The 19,088-nt window shown below is 52.2% G+C and overlaps 2 protein-coding genes across 3 annotated transcripts in view; both read right to left on the bottom strand.

The window, feature by feature from the left end:
* Positions 1-4,949: 4,949 nt before the first annotated feature.
* On the bottom strand, positions 4,950-7,718 carry ACTA1 (actin alpha 1, skeletal muscle). The gene is made up of 7 exons (XM_037144111.2): positions 7,638-7,718; positions 6,744-6,884; positions 6,315-6,639; positions 5,981-6,142; positions 5,694-5,885; positions 5,415-5,596; positions 4,950-5,335 (listed from the first exon to the last, which is right to left on the bottom strand). The coding sequence occupies exons 2-7, from the start codon at positions 6,870-6,872 to the stop codon at positions 5,192-5,194; spliced, it is 1,134 nt and encodes a 377-aa protein (XP_037000006.1). The 5' UTR covers positions 6,873-6,884; positions 7,638-7,718; the 3' UTR covers positions 4,950-5,191.
* Positions 7,719-13,879: 6,161 nt separating this feature from the next.
* Positions 13,880-19,088, bottom strand: part of NUP133 (nucleoporin 133) — a 41,553-nt gene continuing 36,344 nt past the window's right edge. The window contains exons 25-26 of one of the 2 annotated variants that reach the window (XM_037144112.2): positions 18,305-18,393; positions 13,880-14,650 (exon numbers count right to left, since the gene is read on the bottom strand). In XM_037144112.2, coding sequence (XP_037000007.2) covers positions 14,514-14,650; positions 18,305-18,393 — 226 coding nt within the window. In that variant the 3' untranslated portion in view covers positions 13,880-14,513. Of the gene's footprint in view, positions 14,651-17,349; positions 18,133-18,304; positions 18,394-19,088 lie in introns of those variants that run through there. The other variant, XM_053667321.1, reaches the window with a different exon arrangement.

Here is a 19,088-nt window from a genome sequence, read left to right as displayed (position 1 = left end):
AACCAACCCTGCCACCACCTTGATTTTGCACCTCTTACCTCTGTAAGCATTAAAAAAATTAATTCCTGTTGCTTTAGGCCACCCAGTCTATGGTGACTTGTTACAGCAGCCCCAGGAACCTAATGCAGGTGCCACAAAGACAATTAGAGAAGATGCGGCTGGCCCAGGGCACAAGGGCATTACAGCTGCCCTTGACTCTGGGTCCATACGGGATCCCCAACTCCTGAGGCCAGCCAGCCCCAGGGACCAGAGGCTCTTTGCACAGTAATGAGGTTGAGGAAACCCCAGTGATTATCCTGCAAAAGATTATCCTGATTCTCTCCACCTTTGCACCTTTCAGAGTCACCCCAGAAACTGTTCAATATCAGGGAAAGCCATTAAGGAACTGATGGGGGGGCAGGTCAAGTTCAATCTGAGGGCTCAGGGCCCATTGCCCAGCTTCCTGAGATGGGCCCTCCAGCTTCCACACTTGGTGAATGTTCCTCCCCCTCCCCCACCCCCACCAATGCTCTCTGTTCACATCCAGCTAACCTCCGATGCCCCCAATACCCGGATACCACCACCGCTGGAAGCTGCAGCCTGGGACCTGCTGCAGGGAGTGGCTCTGGCCATGGATGAGGAGGACACGGCTGGGCCTGGAGACCTGTGTGTCGCACTGTGCTGCCTTCTTCACTAGACTGTCATCAAATCCGGATGTTCTCGGCTTCCTGCCTGGAGCCACGGTTGAGGCACAGATTGTCAGCTTGAAAGATGAGGACAGAGCCACAGAGCTAACGAGGGTGACTTCCAAAGGACAGGACAGGGCAGGAAGGAAATGCAAGTGACAGAAATGAGACCAAAGGAAAGGGAGGCGGGCATCTAGTCTGGCCGCCCACACGGGCCCCCATGGGCAGTGCCAGTGTGTGGCCTGAGCCTGTCTCCACATCCAGCCCTCGGGGCCGGGGCACTCGGAGTGAGAGGCAGTGCCACTCTGTGTCCCCAAGGCAGGCCTTCTTGAACACAATGAGGGATGTGTTTTCCTATGAGAATCAATATCTGGACCCGATCCAGCCTTGTCAGGAAATAGTGCTGGCTGGAGGGAAGCCGCCTCGTAGCACCAAGTGGCTGAACAGGCTGCGAACAACCACGACATCCACAGCATATGATGGTCCACCGTCTGGGGTGGGCCCTGCCTGCCTCCCGGCCAGGAGCTCCTACAAGGTTTGTGGCCATCAGAAAGGGGGCGTAGATGCCTGGCGATGGTGGGAACAGCGGCAGCGAACGGCTAAGGACGGGACCGTCCGGCCTTCTCTATACCCCCTGCACATGGAAGGTGGGCGATCAAACATGTCATTAACCTCTTGTGAGTTCTGCCAGACCCGAGGTGTCAGGCTGGGGACCCATGCAGCTGAGAGGAGCCCTGATGTTGAAATCAGAAGTTCACAGGAAATCTGTTTAGGTATCGGACCAAAGAGGGTGGAGATGCAGCTACTGGCTTTCGCTGAATGTTTCAGTGGCTTTTGTTGTCATGTAGCTTAAGGTCAAAGATTAAGAAGTATATTAGACGTGTTCTGAAGTCTACTTGTAATGTAAGTTCCAGGGGGAAAAGTGTTTAAAAGTACACTTTGCTTGAGCCCTGGCAAGATGGCTCAGTTGGTTGAAGCATTGCCCCATGCACCAGAAGGCTGCAGGTTCAATTCCTATTAGGGCATATACCTAGGTTGTGGGTTTGATTCCTGGTCAGGGCTCATACAGGGAGTAACCACTTGCTATTTCTCTCTCTCTCCCCTACTTCTTCTCTCTCTAAAATCAGTAAAGCATATTTTTGGGTGAGGACTTAAAATAATAATAATAACCCTGGCTGGTGTGGCTCAGTGGATTGATTGAATACTGGTCTGCAAACCAAAGAATTACCAGTTCAATTCCCAGTCAGGGCACATGCCTGGGTTATGGGCCAGGTCCCCAGTTGGGGTCACACAATAGACAGCTACACCTCGATGTTTCTCCCCCTCTCTTTCTCCCTCCCTTCCCTTCTGTCTAAAAACAAATAAATACAATCTTGAAAATAAATAAGTTTAAAAAATAATAAAAGTACACTTTGCTTGAGATACTAGAAAAAAGTAGCTATTTGAGCACAAAATAATGATAGCTTAAACAAAACAATGGTCACCAGATAGTTACTTTCTGCCCTTTGGTTTAAATATAACATCACAGATGCACAGTTTTCAGGCATTTTGTATAATCTTGGTTCCTCAACCCAGTTTGATCACCCAACCCTAGTGAGGAAGACAGCAGACAGAACTGAATTAACCAGACTAAAGAAAACCTCTGAGGCTTGCCCAGGAGCTAACCAATCAGCTTCTCCCACGACACCTAACCCCTGACCTCAGCCCCCAAACTTTGCTTTTAAGAAGTCTTGATGAAGCCCTGGCTGGTGTAGCTCAGTGGATTGAGTGCAGGCCTGTGAACCAGAGGATTGCGGTTCGATTCCCAGTCAGGGCACATGCCTGGGCTGCAGGCCAGTTCCCAGCAGGGGATGCATGGGAGGCAACCACATATTGATGTTTCTCTTCCTCTCTCCTTTCCTTCCCCTCTAAAGCTAAATAAATAAAATCTTAAAAAAAAAGTCTTGATGAAAATCCACCAGAGATACCACACTTTGGGCTCTAGCTCCCCATTTTCCTGCCTTGACGCCCTGCCAACAAACCGCTTTAATTTCTTGCACCTGGATCCTTTCATTCTTCACTCAACCCCAAGTCCCCCTTTTAATCCAGACAAGTTACCTCTTCCCATTTCCTCCCGTGTTTCTTCGTTTTCACTGGACACTAGTCATATAGATTTGGTGGGTAAAAACCGGAGCCGTTGAATGAGCTTTTGTGAGAAGGAGCAGTCAGATCCCTGACGAACCCCACTGCCAAGTCCAAGGAGGCACGCCGCCGCAGTCGGTGGGGGGAGTTTTGTGTCGTTTGCCATTCTCACGGCTCCAAATCCGATTCTGAGGTGGCTTTTCTGCCGGGAATCAGCCATAACATTATTCCATCTGATGCTGAGCTGCACAGGCACGGGGTGCAATAATGTTTTTCTCTCTTCACATCAGACCATCATTCTCACAACCGCAAACACGCCGAGTGGCCGAAAACAGGGATTTCTCCCCTCACCCAGCACAAGCACAGGTGTATGTTCCAGACACGGATTTTTAGAACATGAATTGCAGGTGTACCACACTAGAACCCTAGAACATCTACTGTAAGAGAGCAAGAAAGCTACCCGACACTAACAAAGGGTGGGGTGCTTGTTTCTTTTTAGAGGGGTCTCAGCAAAGGGCATTGTCACAGCCGGCGCGTTTCCAGTGAAACCACACAACTCATAATGTCTGCACGTTTTCTGTAAAAGTGATGTCCAAGGTGGGATCAGGGAAATGCTGCCAGGTTATAGTGAAAACGTCAGTTCTCAAGTGTCATGAATCCTTCCAAAGTTACCATCACAGGAGAACTGGGTAAGTACCTCCTGAAGCACTTCACTTAGGTCCCAGTTACGTGAGCTGGAGGGCGTTTAAAAATAGTTAACGTGAAAGTTAGCTAACTCCTGTGATTCCGACATTTTTCCCGGCTGCTGGATTAGTGACGTATTCAGGCAGCATGCATGTGTGTTTGCTCAAATACATGCCCATGTGTGTCTTTTATCAGCAGTAAAATCCAATATTCCTCTGAAAGACTAGAATTTAACCCATTGTTAACCACTGTCCTCCCTCAACGAAGCAACAATACACAGTTTTCAGTAGACATGGTACCATATACTTATTTTGTTAAGATCTTGAACTCTGTCCTGACTGGTGTGGCTCAGTCAGTGGGGCATCCTCCTGCAAAATGTGAGGTCACAGGTTCAATTCCCGCTCAGGGCACATGCCTGGGCTGTGGTTCTGTCCCTAGTTGGGACATGTGGCAGAGTCAACTGATTGATGTTTCTCTTTCACATCAACGTTTCTCTCCCTCTCTCCCTGTCTTCTCTTCTAAAAATAAATAAATGAAATCTTTAAAAGATCCTAAATTCTACTGAGTGATTGGTTCTCTTGATATGTGGGTTTGGCAGAATTCCTATCTTGGAGGCCTCATGGATTTCAGAAGCTTTGCAGTAGGTCATAAAAGAAGGGAATAAACACATGCCGTGTGATATATAACATAGCTGGATTGTTCATTCTACTTATAAACTCCTTTCCAGGAGTTTAGTACCTTCTTTGAGTCACAATCTCTTTAAGCACCACTGCTCTTGGGAATCTAGACTGTGAAACATTAAGCTACTTAAAAATTTTTTTAAAAAGGTGCCAGGCTCTCCCACGGAAAATCAAACTCTGTGGATATATTCTGTGCCTTTAAAACATGCGGGCCGGGGCGACTGTCCCTCTTCTTCCAGACCCTGCCTTGCTGGGCCGCCCCCAGGGTCGCCCCGCCCAGCCCCCCGCCGTCCGTTCCGAAGCTCCCCGGTGGCCGCCCCGCCGCGCCACCTGCCTCCTCCGGGCGCGCTCCTCCCCGGCCCTCACTGGGAGGCGCTTCTGTCCCCCGCCGTCACCTGGCGCAGACCCAGAGCTTTCCCATTGCGAAACGGAAGCGATTGTCTTCACTCCCGAATGAAAACGGGCTCGTTCCAGGCAAAACGCAACCCTGTCGGCCTGGTCTCCCGAGATTCTCCGAGTCTGTTCGGAGCGACACCGATTCTGTTCCGCAGCGCCGCGGGGGGCGGAGCAGAGCGCGCGGCGGCGGCTCCCGGGCTCAGCACCGCGGTCAGCGCCCCGGCCCGCGCGCAGCTCTGGGGGGTTGGACGCCCCGCGCGCCTGCCCGGGTTGGGGGTGGGTGGAGCCGTGACCACTCGGAGGTCTTGTAAGGGGGCCACTCAGTACTGTGGAAGGCGGCGCAGTAAGAGGGGATCCCCCTGGCCCCTGCCCCCCATCCCGGCAAATAAACACAGTGAACGACTTGACGCAGCACAACAGGATGGCTGAGTTTAATGCTTCAAGTTTTCCTTTTCCTTCCACAGGGCTTGGTTTTAAAAATAAGAAAATGAGGTAAATAAGTTAATGTATGTACACGTTAGGAACACTGTGTCGGGGCGCGGCGGCGGCGGCAGCGGAGGGCGCTGCGCGGGGCTCGAGGTCGGCCGCCCGCCACGCGAGATTTGTCGTCCTGAGGGGAACTGGCGCGCTGTGGGGACGCGGGGTCTAGAAGCATTTGCGGTGGACGATGGACGGGCCGGCCTCGTCGTACTCCTGCTTGGTGATCCACATCTGCTGGAAGGTGGACAGCGAGGCCAGGATGGAGCCGCCGATCCACACCGAGTACTTGCGCTCGGGCGGGGCGATGATCTGCAAAGACACGGCGTCAGCGCGGGGCGGCCGGCGGCCCGGGGCCCGCTCGCGGGCAGGGGCGCGCGCGGCCGCCCACCTTGATCTTCATGGTGCTGGGGGCCAGCGCGGTGATCTCCTTCTGCATGCGGTCAGCGATCCCGGGGTACATGGTGGTGCCCCCCGACATGACGTTGTTGGCGTACAGGTCCTTCCTGATGTCGATGTCGCACTTCATGATGCTGTTGTAGGTGGTCTCGTGGATGCCCGCCGACTCCATGCCTGGGGGCCGCAGCGGGGGGCGTCAGCCGGCGAGGGGCGCGGTGGGACGCGCGGACCGGGGGACGGGCGGGGGGACGCGCGGGGACCGGGGGCTCACCGATGAAGGAGGGCTGGAAGAGCGTCTCCGGGCAGCGGAAGCGCTCGTTGCCGATGGTGATGACCTGCCCGTCGGGCAGCTCGTAGCTCTTCTCCAGGGAGGAGGAGGAGGCGGCCGTCGCCATCTCGTTCTCGAAGTCCAGGGCCACGTAGCACAGCTTCTCCTTGATGTCGCGCACGATCTCGCGCTCAGCTGCGGGGGACGGGGCCCGGGGAGGAGCCTTCAGCGCGGGGTCCCGGGGCCGCGCCGCCCCGCCCGCCTGCCCGGGGGGCCCGGTCGGGGCCTACCTGTGGTCACGAAGGAGTAGCCACGCTCGGTGAGGATCTTCATCAGGTAGTCGGTGAGGTCACGGCCCGCCAGGTCCAGGCGCATGATGGCGTGCGGCAGGGCGTAGCCCTCATAGATGGGCACGTTGTGGGTGACGCCGTCGCCGGAGTCCAGCACGATGCCTGCGTGGGACCCGGCGGGGAGTGAGCGGCCTCTCTACCGGGCGCGGGCGCAGCGAGACGGCCCTCGGGGTGGAGCGAGGCCGACCGGACGCTCCGGCTGCCGGCGGCGCGCGCGGTAGGGCGGGGAGGGGCTCAGCCGCGGGCCGGGCTGCGGGGCCCCGCGGGCACTCACCGGTGGTACGGCCGGAGGCGTAGAGGGACAGCACGGCCTGGATGGCCACGTACATGGCAGGCACGTTGAAGGTCTCAAACATGATCTGGGTCATCTTCTCACGGTTGGCCTTGGGGTTGAGGGGGGCCTCGGTGAGCAGGGTGGGGTGCTCCTCGGGGGCCACGCGGAGCTCGTTGTAGAAGGTGTGGTGCCAGATCTTCTCCATGTCGTCCCAGTTGGTGATGATGCCGTGCTCGATGGGGTACTTCAGGGTCAGAATACCTCTCTTGCTCTGAGCCTCGTCGCCCACGTAGGAATCTTTCTGCCCCATACCCACCATGACGCCCTGCGGAGTGGAGACACAGAACACTGGTCACCCCGGCTCAGGGCAGCACTTGGCCGGGCCGCGATGGGGATCCCGCCGGCTGGTCTGCGGAGGCACGGCCTGACCTGGTGGCGAGGGCGGCCCACGATGGATGGGAACACGGCCCTCGGGGCGTCGTCGCCGGCGAAGCCGGCTTTCACCAGGCCGGAGCCATTGTCGCACACGAGGGCGGTGGTCTCGTCTTCGTCGCACATGGTGTTTGGTTTCTGCAAGGACAAAAAGGCCACGGAGACGCATGGGCCGTCAGTTCAAAAGGTCCCGCTGCTGGAGCGCTCCCCATCCGTCCCAGGGGCCCACGGACACCCCAGCCCCGGGCGCACGACTCAGGCCAGGGGCGCCCGGAAGCGACGGCCTCTAGTTTCGCTCCCGCGTCTCAGGGCTGCTCTGTCGTGCAGAGTCGTGGAGACCACACTGAGAATTTCTCCACCCCGGGGAACCTAGGGGCAGCGCGTCCCCAGAGACCACTGGGCCTTGGCGGCAGGCTGCAGCAGCCGGGCGCTAGCGCCCACGCTCTCGGGCTGCGGGGTCCTCACGTACGGAGGAGGGTAAAGCCCTCCGCACCGGCTCGCTGAGGACCCCGTGGGGAGGCCTGGACTGCCCATCCAGGGAGGAGTGGCTTCTCCCGGGACACTCCAGACCCACAACCCAGGCACCCTCTCTCCTGACAGCGAGCCCGGGCAGTAAGGGACCTTACTGTCCCTTGGCTCTGGTGCTCGATTGGGAGTACACTGCCTTTGGAACGACTAAAAGGAAACTTTTTGTGTGCCTGGGCACTTACTAAGTGCCAGGTGGAGCGGCCGAAAGGGGAATGAGGTCGGAAGTTCCCCCGGACCGATGGTCTGGTGTCTCCTCTTTAAAGAGCTGTGGCTCTGGGGACCGAGGCGCAGGGTGCAGACTGGGGGCTGATAAGCGAGTCGGTTGGGCCCTGTCCCTCTGTCCCCTCCCTACTCCTGTTTTACCTGGGTGGCTGACTACACCTGCTGCTCTCCGGCTTGGGCCCTGGTCGCCGAGGAAGGGAAGCGAGGCTTCACTGGGCGGTGTCCGCTGCGGTGGCCGATTGTAGCCCCGTTCAGGTTTTATATAGCCCGCGGGCACTCCCCGCGCCACCCCGCAGGAATGTCGCTCCCCTTTTCGAGCCATATTTGGGTGTTGGGCACTAGAGACCCCTCCCCCGGCCGTTAGCGGCCTGGGCCCCCGCCCGGGTCCCCTATACTGACCAAAGAAGGAGAGGGCTGGCCCGGGCCCAGGTAACTCGGGCCGGGCCGTATATGGAGTGTCTCCCCTGCGGGTCGGCCCCTCCCCGCCGGCGGGAACGGGGTGGAGCGAGGGTCACCGCTCCCGCCGCGGGCTGCGCCCGTGCGCCCGCGCTCCCCCGGCCGCACCTGTCCGAAACGCCGCCCGCCCCCGCCCGTTCCGCGCGCACTGGGCGCTCTGGACAGTGGCTCCCACATTTCACCCCTTTTTCGGGTTTTTACTCAGCCCCCAAACCCTCACGTGCGACTGCAGGGAGGGGGAGCCGTGTCCAAGCGGCCCGAGAGGATGGGAGAAGCCGTCGGGCCGGCCGTCGCAGACAGTGGAGGAAGGCGACCCCTCCCCCTAGGGGACTGCGTTTCTCCGCCTTCACCCCCGAGCTCCCCGAATCCCGAGGGCTGGTCCAAGTCGCCCCTACCCCCACCGCTGAGCGGCCGCCGCCGGCCGGAGGGCGCGCAGCTGTCCCGGGGCAGACAGCTGGCAGCGGGCATGGAGGGCGGGGAGCGGCGCGGGGCTCCCCGGGACAGGCCCGGGCGGTGCCCTGTCTGGCGGCCCCGTCACAAAGCCAGGCACACGGGGCCGCCCGCCTGGGACGCGCAGCACGCTCAGCGTGCTCGGGGTTTCACAAAGAAAGCGAGATGAACACCCTCACGGGATGCGCCCTTCCCCGCAGACCCCGCTTCCCCAGGTTGCGGTGGGCCGGGCCGCGCGCCCCGCCCCAAGGGCAGTGTCACAACACGGGACCCGGAGGTGAAGGCTTTCACTAGAGCAGCGCTGCAGAGGACAAGGACACTGCCCTGAAGACAGGCGGCAGTTTTTCCTTCTGCGACGGCTCAACAGGCTCATCTTTATATTTAGAGGATGATGCTCGCCAGGGCCCGGCTGTTTCCCGGCCACGTCGAGTCACCGCCTACCGGAGCCCGCTGAAGCCCTTCTATTTATACCCCCGATGGATGGGATACGCCTTTCCAATTTTCGAGGATTTGGAGCTACCTGTGGGGAGGTGGAGTGTGGGTCACGGGAGGTCGTCCACTTGGTGCCTGGCTCACGCAGCAGCGCCCCCCACCCCGCCCCAGGAGTTCCCACTTTGCTTTGGAAGGCAAGAAACGATTTTCTGTGTTGCGCTCAAGGCCATGGTTTAAGGGACGAGGTGCACCTCAGAATGGAATCACTCATTTTTCTGAGGAGCCCAAGTGTTCCCAGAAGAGCTGCAAGTCCCACTGGGTGGTTGGACTCAGAAGGGACAGGTGTGGACGCCCCTGGGAGCTGTGACAGCACGCGGAACCCTCTGTAGCCCACATGGGGCACCAGTGATCAAAGCCGATGGGAGGATAAGCAGCTGGGTTAGGACGGGCCCTGGGGCAGTGCGGGGGTGTGAAGGGGCGTCAGTCAACCGCTACCCTGGGTTTAGCCTTCTCGGTTTTGGAGAAGGAACGAATTGACAAAACCACACTTCGTTTTTAACACCTGTGTCCTGCTGTGCCTGTGGGCAGTGGCAACACTAGGAAAAGAAGGGGACTGATTTCAGTTTTGCCCTTAACAATGGGGAGAAATGTACTGTAATTCAGCAAGCACCTAATCATTTGTTGACATTTTAAAGGGGAATGGGGTTAATATTTGTCAAGACCCTAGTTGAGGGCAACTCTCATCCCCCCTAGAGCAAGCTTTTCTAAGCTCAGGCTATGAAATTCAAATGCACATTAAAGGCTGTGAGTAAAACACAGCTGTGGGAGGTTTTTGAGCACAGCCACAGGTCCCGAGAACACGGGGCCACACGTCTGCTCTGCGCCCCCCACGTGGGTGGCTTCCACCGTCTCTCCCGGTCACTGCAGGGCTGCCTGGTCCCATCTGGTCTTGCTGAATTCTCATTGGCCTCGGGAGCAGGTGGAGAGCGGTCCCCACACGTGTACGCCTTGGGGGACACACCAGCCCTGAGCTCTCACCCGGTGCTGCCTGCAATATCCTTTCGAGAACTCAGACCAAGAAAGGCCGGCCCAAGTGGAGGGTTTGCCTGGCAGCTCCTGCGTCTAAGTCTGCAGCCCCCGCTCCTCTTTAGCAGAAGGAAGCGACAGGGTCCTTCTGCTCGGCCAGTGTGCTCACGGCTCCCCTCCCTGGCCCGGCCCCTCCACTCCTCATGCCTGTACATCCCAGTCTTGCTTAGTCTAAGCCTCCTATCACGTTGCCTACCAACTTAAACATGAATTTGTGGAACACTTTCTGTTTTCATGTTGGGCTCGTCAAACTTCTAAATATAGTCCCTGTTCGCGCTGGTTTTGGAAATAAGGAAAATCAGGCTCAGTGAGTTAGACATGTCCCAGGTCCTCGCAGGAGCAGGGAAGGCCTGGTCACGAGTGGTCAGGGCGGGGACAGGACTGCTTTCTCCCTCCCTTTGCTGTTCCCCAACACTCGGTACAGTTCTGGAGACCTGAGGCCATCCGGGGTCTTCCCCAACAAAGGGCAGACGGAGCCCTGGAATGAAGTCAGGGCTCCCTCCGCGACTCTCATCTACCGCCTCAGACAGAACAGGGAAGGGCTGGCGGGCACCTCCCCTGATGCCGGAGCAGGTGGATGAACAAAACGCCATACTGATCCTCCTCACCAGCCACACAGCTGAAATGTCGGGCCTACCTGACAGTCACTGGAGAGGGCTTCAGTTTTCTGCTGCTGGACTTCTCACTCTGGGCCTTGCTCTGCCCAGGCCACCTGTGAGGTGGCCTGCAACCCAGGCATGTGACCTGACTGGGAATCGAACCGAGATACTCTGGTTCACAGGCCCGCGCTCAACCCACTGAGCTACACCAGCCAGGGCCCCCACATTCTTACTCTACCCGGAATAATGAACTGGTCAAAAGCTTGCACTGTGCAGTAGAGCGTATCTGCGTGCCCCGCCCTCTGACTGGCTCTGTGACCTTGGACGGGCCACTTCCAGAAATTCCAGAAAGACCCAGCATTCTCAACTCAGGACACCACCTACTCCCTAAGACTGATTTGAAGCTTAAAACCAGGCAAGCACCTGAAGCATAAACAATAAATGGTGCAACTCCTTTCTTCTAAGTGTTTGGAGGAGCTGAGGGGTGAGCAAAGCACATGAAAAATTATTGGATCTGTTCACTAAATGCACATCAACATCGCCATAGACAATAGGAAAAGTGCATCCAACTTCAAATGTACTTGGAGCACACCAAGATTTATTGCAGTATTATTTAAAAATAGTAAAACAGAACAAAACCCAAACCATTAACCCCAGTGTTTTAAGACTGAGAGAACTGTTCAGTAGTGGTACGGCCATGCATAGGTGCCATGGGACTGTTAGAAACTGTCTTGAATATTGAAGACACGCATTCTCAAGAAGGGGGAAATTGGCTCTTGGTGGGGGGCAGTGAAAAAAACCTTAGATAGTAAAATGACTCATGGCCTCGAAGGGCCATGATACATCAAGACATACAGTGTACCTGTAGCATTAAACATTCACGGCGGGTTCAGGGGCAGAGTGGCGGGCTCCTGAGGAGGAATGCTAACAAAAAAAACAAAGATTGCAGTGGGTCCTCAGATAACACTGTTTTGTTCCACATTTCGTTGTAACATTGAAATGCAGCAGGAACTTAACTCTTATTTTTATGGTGAAATTGGCTTCATTACGTTGTTCCGCTGCTGGTCCGAGAGCGTATCAAGCAGCGAGTGAGGACTGGCCACAGTAGATGAAGGACACATGGAAATGCTTACGTCTCACACTGAACACAGCAGGTCACGGAACACAGCGGCATGCACTGTGCAAAACATTCTAAGATTTCAAAAGGCCAGTCGACTATTTGCTGGTGGAATCACGGGTTAATTTTATTCTGCATACTTGAAAAAATAGGTTTAACATTTTCTACACTATTTCTTTTGCTAGAGTTACACAAGATTTCCTAAAAATACACTTTGGTATTTAATTAGCACCTTTACATCAGAATATGTACAGCTATTTTCCCTGCAGGCATTCCCCCCCCCCCAAAAAAAAATGTCCAGGACTGAGAAGGTAGGGCTAAACTATTTAAATGTGTCTCAATATACCTGTAGTTACCCACCTCAAGGTGTACGAGTGTGTCATACAGAGTGAAAAGCAAGTCCAATGTCACTGTGGTGGCTTTCCTTCTGGTCGAGTGACTGGAGATGACCCACCCCGAAGGAGACAGAACTGCACACCCGACTCCCATTGGGCCCAGGACACTGGACAATAGGATCCAGACGCCAAAGCAAGAAAAAGGAAGCACCCAGTTTTTAAAGCTTCCTTCAAGAACACCCCTGCAACGGAGGGTGTCAGCAGCCTTTCGCTGCACGGTGGACTTCGGCAAGTCTCTCAAGTTCGGCCTACGGCCCGGCCGTCACCCTTCACAGAGCCGGCTGCTCTCCATCTGAAAGGCAGCCGGCCTTAGTCTCGGCCACAGGCGTGTGCACTCAAAACAGGAATGAACAGAAAGACCTTTCCCACGTCAGTCCAGTTTCTCTTCCCTTGGAAAACAGCTCACCTTTATCATTTCCATTGTTACTCAATTTATACAAAAATCAATAATCCTCTGATAAAGGCTGTGCTGTCGAACAAGTTCTAGGTTACAATAGTCATTCGGAACCTCAGCCTTACTTCCCAGTGGCTGTCACGTCTCGCCTGCCATCTGACTCGTCCCCTTCCCTAACTCCGCTCCGCATCCGTCCCTTTGTCCCTGGCCTGCCGACACACAAGCCACAGTCAGCAGGCTGTTGCCATCCTCCCTGTGATTACTAACGTAACTGGCTCCATTTGGTGGTTCCTGTGACCACGCTCGAAGGAGGGCACGATGGCTGTCACTGTGGCATCAGGAACTGCACTCTCGTCATCACGTCTGGCTTCTGACCTTTCAGTTGTGGGAGCAAGTCCTTCAGTGCCCCCGCAGCTGGGCAGAAGAGTGAACATGCCGGCCACTGCCTGCCCATCTCTAGTCTTTATTTAAAGCCAGACAGAAACTGAGGGACAACCTTGGTCAAGAGGAAGAGGCTTGAGAACCACTACTGTAGGGGACCGGTTTGTTTAAGTCTGGCAAATGTGACTCCGCTCTGTGTGGAAAACCTACAGAAGCGAAGTGGTGGGCAGGAGCCAGACCTTCAAACCGAGTTTTCCCATGGGAATCAGGCCTAGAAAATGCATACAGACTGTTCTGGCTTGCTCTTGCTAAAACTCCATCACCCTGGTCTTAAATGTGTGTTGTCTATCTTCAAGGTAATTTCCAAAGCCTGTGTGAGCTCTCCCAAGGACAGAGCTAATCAGCTCTGGGAAAGGGAATTGTCATTCCCTTCTGCATGTTATTTTCATTTTCTTGATTATACCTAAAATGTAGACAATAATAATCTATATACTAGATAATAAATCTTTCTATGATGTAAGACCCCAGGAAAACAATAAAAGCCTGTCTAGGCAAGGGTCAGGGCACTCCCCTCTTGAGGGAGTGGCTGAGGCACCATAGGCACTTTCCTCTTGACAGTAGTCGTGCCTGTTCCCTTTTTCCACACAGGGTTGTTGTGGCCTGTGCATTGATTCTCCTCGTCAACCACAACAGGTGGACTCTGCTGGACAGGGTCTGCCACACACTACTTTTCAGGTCGGTCGGCTGCCACATCAACAAAATCTGAAATGGTTTCTGGCACACGCATGCTTCGTATCAGCTAGTCAGACGGTGGAAAAGCTGGAATCCAGTGTAAATCATTTCAGAAATACATGAAGCCGACTGAATTCCTCTATTCAAACGTTATAACGAATACCAACAGTATAAAGAAAGCCACACAGGCCCTGACAGGGTAGTTCATTTGGTTAGACCGTCATCCCAATACACCAAGGTTGCAGGTTCGATTTCTGGTCAGGGCACACACAGGAAGCAACCAATGAATGCATGAATAAGTGGAACAACAAACTGATGTTTCTCTTAAAAAAAATCAATTAAAAAAAAAGCCACACAAATGTCTTATTCAGTACAATGCTTTCATTAATACTTTTATTTAAGCAGATGAAACTTCCCCCAATGAGTCCATCAGTTACCCTGCTCACATGTGACTCTGGCCCGCTCTGGTCATTTCCTTCTACGACACTGTACTTGTAAGTCAGCAACGTCTGACCGTTGTCCTACCAGGTGTCTCACACTGGCCCTCGGCCAGACAGACACCGGACACCCCAGGCTCTCCTCAGTGTGCAGTGTCCTGAGGCACACAGTCTTGGAGGTGATCCGGTGCGATCTGGGCATTTTTAGCGCTCCGGGAACGGAGGCCGACAAGACACATGAGCGTACACCAGGACCACAGCTCCAGAACCCGGGGTGCAGGGAGGTGACAGAGAGTGGGCGTCGTGCATGAGAACAGCAACTGATGAATTTCAGATGAAAAAGAGGAGAGAAAACTTCATGTAACAAAAACCAAAACTAAAGTCCCATGGCTGCTTTGTAGCAGCTTTCAAATAAAGTACAAAAAACTCAGCAAAACATGTTATAAAACTGTACAAACTGCTACCTATGTAAGGCCTAACATTTTCATTTTCATAATAGCATATACGAATTCCCAGCAACAATGGCCATTTTGAGAAGTCACACTTGTCCCTGGACATAATATTCATAATTTGCTTTCAAAACAAACTCGAAGTAAGGATTGGACTTTAAGCTTCCAAGCTGCTCTGCTTGCAGTAGGTCCTTCACCTCGGGCAGGTATGCACTGAGCTGAATGCCTAGAGACACAAACACAGAAAAGTCATTTCTCACTGTCATGCGGAAGGAGTGAGGGTGATTGACGATGAACACACCTGTGCTTCTATTTAAACTGCGACGCCGCTCTGCTGTTGGGAAACGCTGTTGAAAGCCCTCCCATCTGTCCAACACGGTTGCCAGTCTAACTGGAGAACACTCGGAGGAGGCTGCCTGAGTGGTTCTCCCCCTAGTGGCCAAAAGCCACTCTATTTAAAGTCCTTAATAAGCCCCGAAATCTCCCTCCCCTCTACAGCTTGTCATTCCTCCAACGTGGAAGTTTTATCTTTTTTAAAACTAATAATCACTCAAAAACAAGTACTTCAAACAACCCATACTGTCCTATTTGGGGAATAATTTAGTAGAAACACTTTCACAAAAACTGGCTGTGTATTCACGGAGGTGGGAGGGCTGTTTGCTCACCGGCGCTCGGCAGAGCCGGGGGCCGTGAGCACGCACTGAATGGACTGCTTAAGTGAGATCCGGGAGGTTTCAAGAGAATACGTACAATTGTCTCACTTGGTTAAAAAAAAAAACTCATTTGATAAAAAAACAACTGGACAAGAAGTTTTAAATTAGTAAGACAATGTTTTATAATTTGTTATAATACCATGAAGTTCTCAAAATCATATTTAAAAAATACTTATTTTTAGAGAGAGGGGAAGGGAAGGAGAAAGAGAGGGAGAGAAACATCAGTGTGTGGTTGCCTCTCATGTGGCCCCCACTGGGGACCTGGCCTGCATCCCAGGCACGTGCCCTGATTGGGAATCGAACTGGCCACCCTTTGCTTCACAGGCTGGTGCTCAATCCACTGAGCTACACCAGCCAGGGCTAAAATCCTATTTTTAATACCCTCAAAGGGCTCAGCACCAGTTGTGTGCTTGCTATACAACGAAGACACAGATTAATAAATGTTATGAAGCTAAATCCAAGTTATTTACAGACATTACCAATAACACTTTCAATAAAGCCATTTTCTCCATGATATAGTATTACACATAAAAACATAACATTACTTTTAAAAAGACCGATTCTCTATAAAAATTAGCACGTGATATGACTTCTGTTTGTACAGTGCAGGCCTGCTGTTCAGACCTCAGATTCGGCGGTTCACTTCCTTTCTCCAGAGCTTGGTCAAAATGTGAGTGCCAGCCCGTGGAGCAGCAGGTCTGGCCTGTGGAGCCGGAGGAGGAGGTGGCCCGGGTGCTGGCACACTCAGAGCCGGCGCCACCCAAAGGGGACAGCGCTCACCAGCTCCCGCTGACGTCTGCTGGGTTAAGTGTTCCAGGTTGGTGTAGGCAGATCTTTTGATTTTTAATAGAAGTCAGAAAACAAGACTTTTTGTAAAACTTCTCAACCATTAAATGCTGGTAACTAATTGGAAACAATTTTGAACTCCATGTGACAATACGTGCCTTTTGTTCTCTATGTGTGACATCAACACTACGTGAGAACAGCCCGAAGGCTCCACGTGGGTGATTTAAATGTGTCTGCAGGTGAATGCACCACACAGGCCACGGTAACTGTCAGTGACGAGGCCTGTGAAGCACAACGTGGGGCACCTGTACCTCGCTACCTCCAGAACCTGTGTCTTAAAAACACTGACCATTGTACAGGGAAGACGTGTCATTGAGAAGGTTTCAGAAAGAAATGTCCTTAGCTTGGTATAATAAATATATGTCCCCTTTAAACACACACACACACACACACACACACACACACACACACACACACACACACTTATGTAACAGTTTCTACTTGCTTTTGTCCTTTGCTAAACAAGGACAAAATCTAGTAAAAATCACAAAATTTAGTAACTTTTTTTGGTAAAAGTATAACTTTCCATTCCTGATTCAGGTCTGTGGAACTTTTACGAAAACTCACTTCATGAGAAGCATTCGGGTCCAAATGCTTTCTCACCATCTAGCGGGCTGAACTGGAGCACCTCGCCACCAGCGCCGAGAAAACAGCCACGTCCAGTCATTTCTTCAGATTCCAAGTACAGGAAACAGAAGTCTTACAGACAGATGTGTTTTAGTTCTTACTGAATTTCACACATGTTCAAGCAAAAGATATTTTCTTTTGTCGTATCCCTTCTTCATTATTTCATTTTTAGTTTTATTTTTGGACAACACGAAGGCTTAATTAACCGTGGGTTATTGGCTCACCTTCGAAAATGAGAGCCCCCAAGAAATCTAGTCAATGTAACCTGATCGAGGAAGTTTTTCATAGATAAAAATCCAGGTCACTGCTGAGCAACTTCCAAGGAACCGCATTGCATAACTGCATTTCCACTTAAACAGTTATAAAACAGGACTTAAAATCTGAACAGTACGCTGACAGATCACAGTAGGTAGGCTCTAAAGTGGAAGTTTCTGGAATGCACACGGTGAATCTGCTTCTCTTTAACCTCAGACACTGGCTGGTGTGGTTGGTTCCAGGGGCTTGTCTGAGGTCCCCTTCATTGCATGTGGTAAAGCCAGTGACTGTCCAATGGGGACTGCAGAGTGGCATCTGCTGCCGGGGGCGGGGCTGTGAATCTGCAGAACAATTCTCGACGTTCGAAGAACAATGCTCACAGAGCAGAACAATGCTGCACTGGGCCGGGCACGTTTTACGTAGATTAGATAGCGTGTATTGTAGACACATGTACAGAAGATTTTCAAATGTGTGGAGATGTCAGTAGAATAAATAAAAGGCACATCCAATTAGAAGGACTGATGAATCTGCAATGGCTTTCTCATTGTGTATTTCTTCCAATTAATACTAAAAAGAGTGTTCTTATGTTGAAAAAAAAAACAATAAACACTAAGCTGGCCTATTTGGCACACTGGCTGGATTTAGCGTCATATATTTTGATCTAGTTAATTCTGTAATAAATATGAGCCACACTTGTTTCCATGTATAAAACATCAAACCCTTTCATCTCTGGTCTAACACTGTTCAACTGTTAAGCTCTTAATAATACGAAAAAAAGGTGAAAATATCCTCTAATCCCTCTTTCCCCTGAGAAGGAGCATTTTATCTGTAAAAGCATCCGTACTCATCTGTGTTTTGAACAGCAGATGGGGTTCTGCTCACTGCTTTAAGCACGAAACAAATGCAAAACACAGTCCCTTCTCATTTCTTTTTATTTTGTTCCAAAAGTGAGTTTCAGAGGATCAATGTGCAGAATGGATTTGCAAAAAACAACCATTTTGTGATTTGTTCTTAAGTAAAACATGGTCAGTTTAGTAGGAGATACACCTAAAACGTCAGTCTCATTTCGAGGTTTTGCTCTTCGCGAGAGTGCACCGGAAGCGAGAGGACACTGCGACACTGACGATGAGAGGCCAGTGCACAGGCTTGTCGGTGTCGCAGCCAGCGCACGAGCCCCTCCCTCGCCCGTCAGCACCTGGGCGGACACCAGCACAGGGCGGCCCGCAGGACCCAGGAGGTGGAGACTCCGCCCGATTCGGCCGCCCCACTTGGAGAGGAAGGAAAAAAGTCCTTCCTTAATTTAGAACCTATCTAGTTCTAAGTATGATACCATTTAATCTTAAATCTCCCTGGCATTTGACACCTTGGCAAATCCCTGTTATTCTGAAATCTCTAAAACTGGGGAGTAATATAATTTCCAGTATTAACAAACCACTTACCATCTTTTAAAAGTTTCTGTAAGATTTTCACAAATATGCTGTCTTTGGACACTTCAATGGGATCATCTTTACCGTCTGAGCTGGACCAGCTAGGAAACAAAATCAGCACAAGGGGAAATGAAACCGTGGATGCACCTGAAATAAAGGATGGCCGTTGCTACTGCAGTTTTGTGTGGATGGGGCACGGGCCAGGCAAACCCTGGGCTTTGCGAAAGTGCTTTAAATTATTTAAACGAGGCAGCTTTACGCCTATACGTAGTGTTTCCATTGGACATAAGATGTTACACTTAGGCAGCTATGCGCCAAATATAACCGTATGTACTTGATATCAAAACCAAGCAGTGAGGTATCTTCCCCAACGAAGTTCTACACAAAAGTAAGGAACCTGGCAAGGACCCAAAGTACAACATTTCGGGGCACAGATAATAGTGACAATACATTAAAACGCATGTTTTTTACAAAAGTAAAACTAGGTAACCGGCGCCTGGTGTGTAAGTGTGCTTTATCTAGTTGAATTTTCTCCTATGGAAATCCAAACGACCAGAACCACCGCTTTGTAGCAATGGATGGCTATATTATTCCACACGATAAAGCGAGAGCCAGGAATTCCAGTCCAGTGACAGCGTATCTGGTTACGATCAGGAAGGAGATTCGAGTAGGCAGAGCTGCATGCTTCAGAGGGTGACCTCCAAAACCAAATTTAACAACAATTTTAACTATCTGGGAGTGGTCAGATTCGAAATGCTTTAGTAAAAATAGTTCGGCTGCACTTTCTCAGCACCAC

This window comes from Artibeus jamaicensis, unplaced genomic scaffold (genome assembly GCF_021234435.1).
Source record: "Artibeus jamaicensis isolate MK-2021 breed Jamaican fruit bat unplaced genomic scaffold, CSHL_Jam_final contig_467, whole genome shotgun sequence".
Taxonomy (NCBI): Eukaryota; Metazoa; Chordata; class Mammalia; order Chiroptera; family Phyllostomidae; genus Artibeus; species Artibeus jamaicensis.
Note: the sequence above shows the minus strand (reverse complement) of the source record. Positions and strands in the feature narration are given on the sequence as shown.

Bases quoted from the DNA above. Each gene is read 5' to 3' on its own strand.
- ACTA1 (XM_037144111.2), bottom strand. From the start codon at position 6,872: ATGTGCGACGAAGACGAGACCACCGCCCTCGTGTGCGACAATGGCTCC. The intron at 6,640-6,743 runs GTCAGGCCGTGC...TCCACTCCGCAG, and splicing joins TGGGCCGCCCTCGCCACCAG to GGCGTCATGGTGGGTATGGG. The intron at 6,143-6,314 runs GTGAGTGCCCGC...GGTCCCACGCAG, and splicing joins CGCCTCCGGCCGTACCACCG to GCATCGTGCTGGACTCCGGC.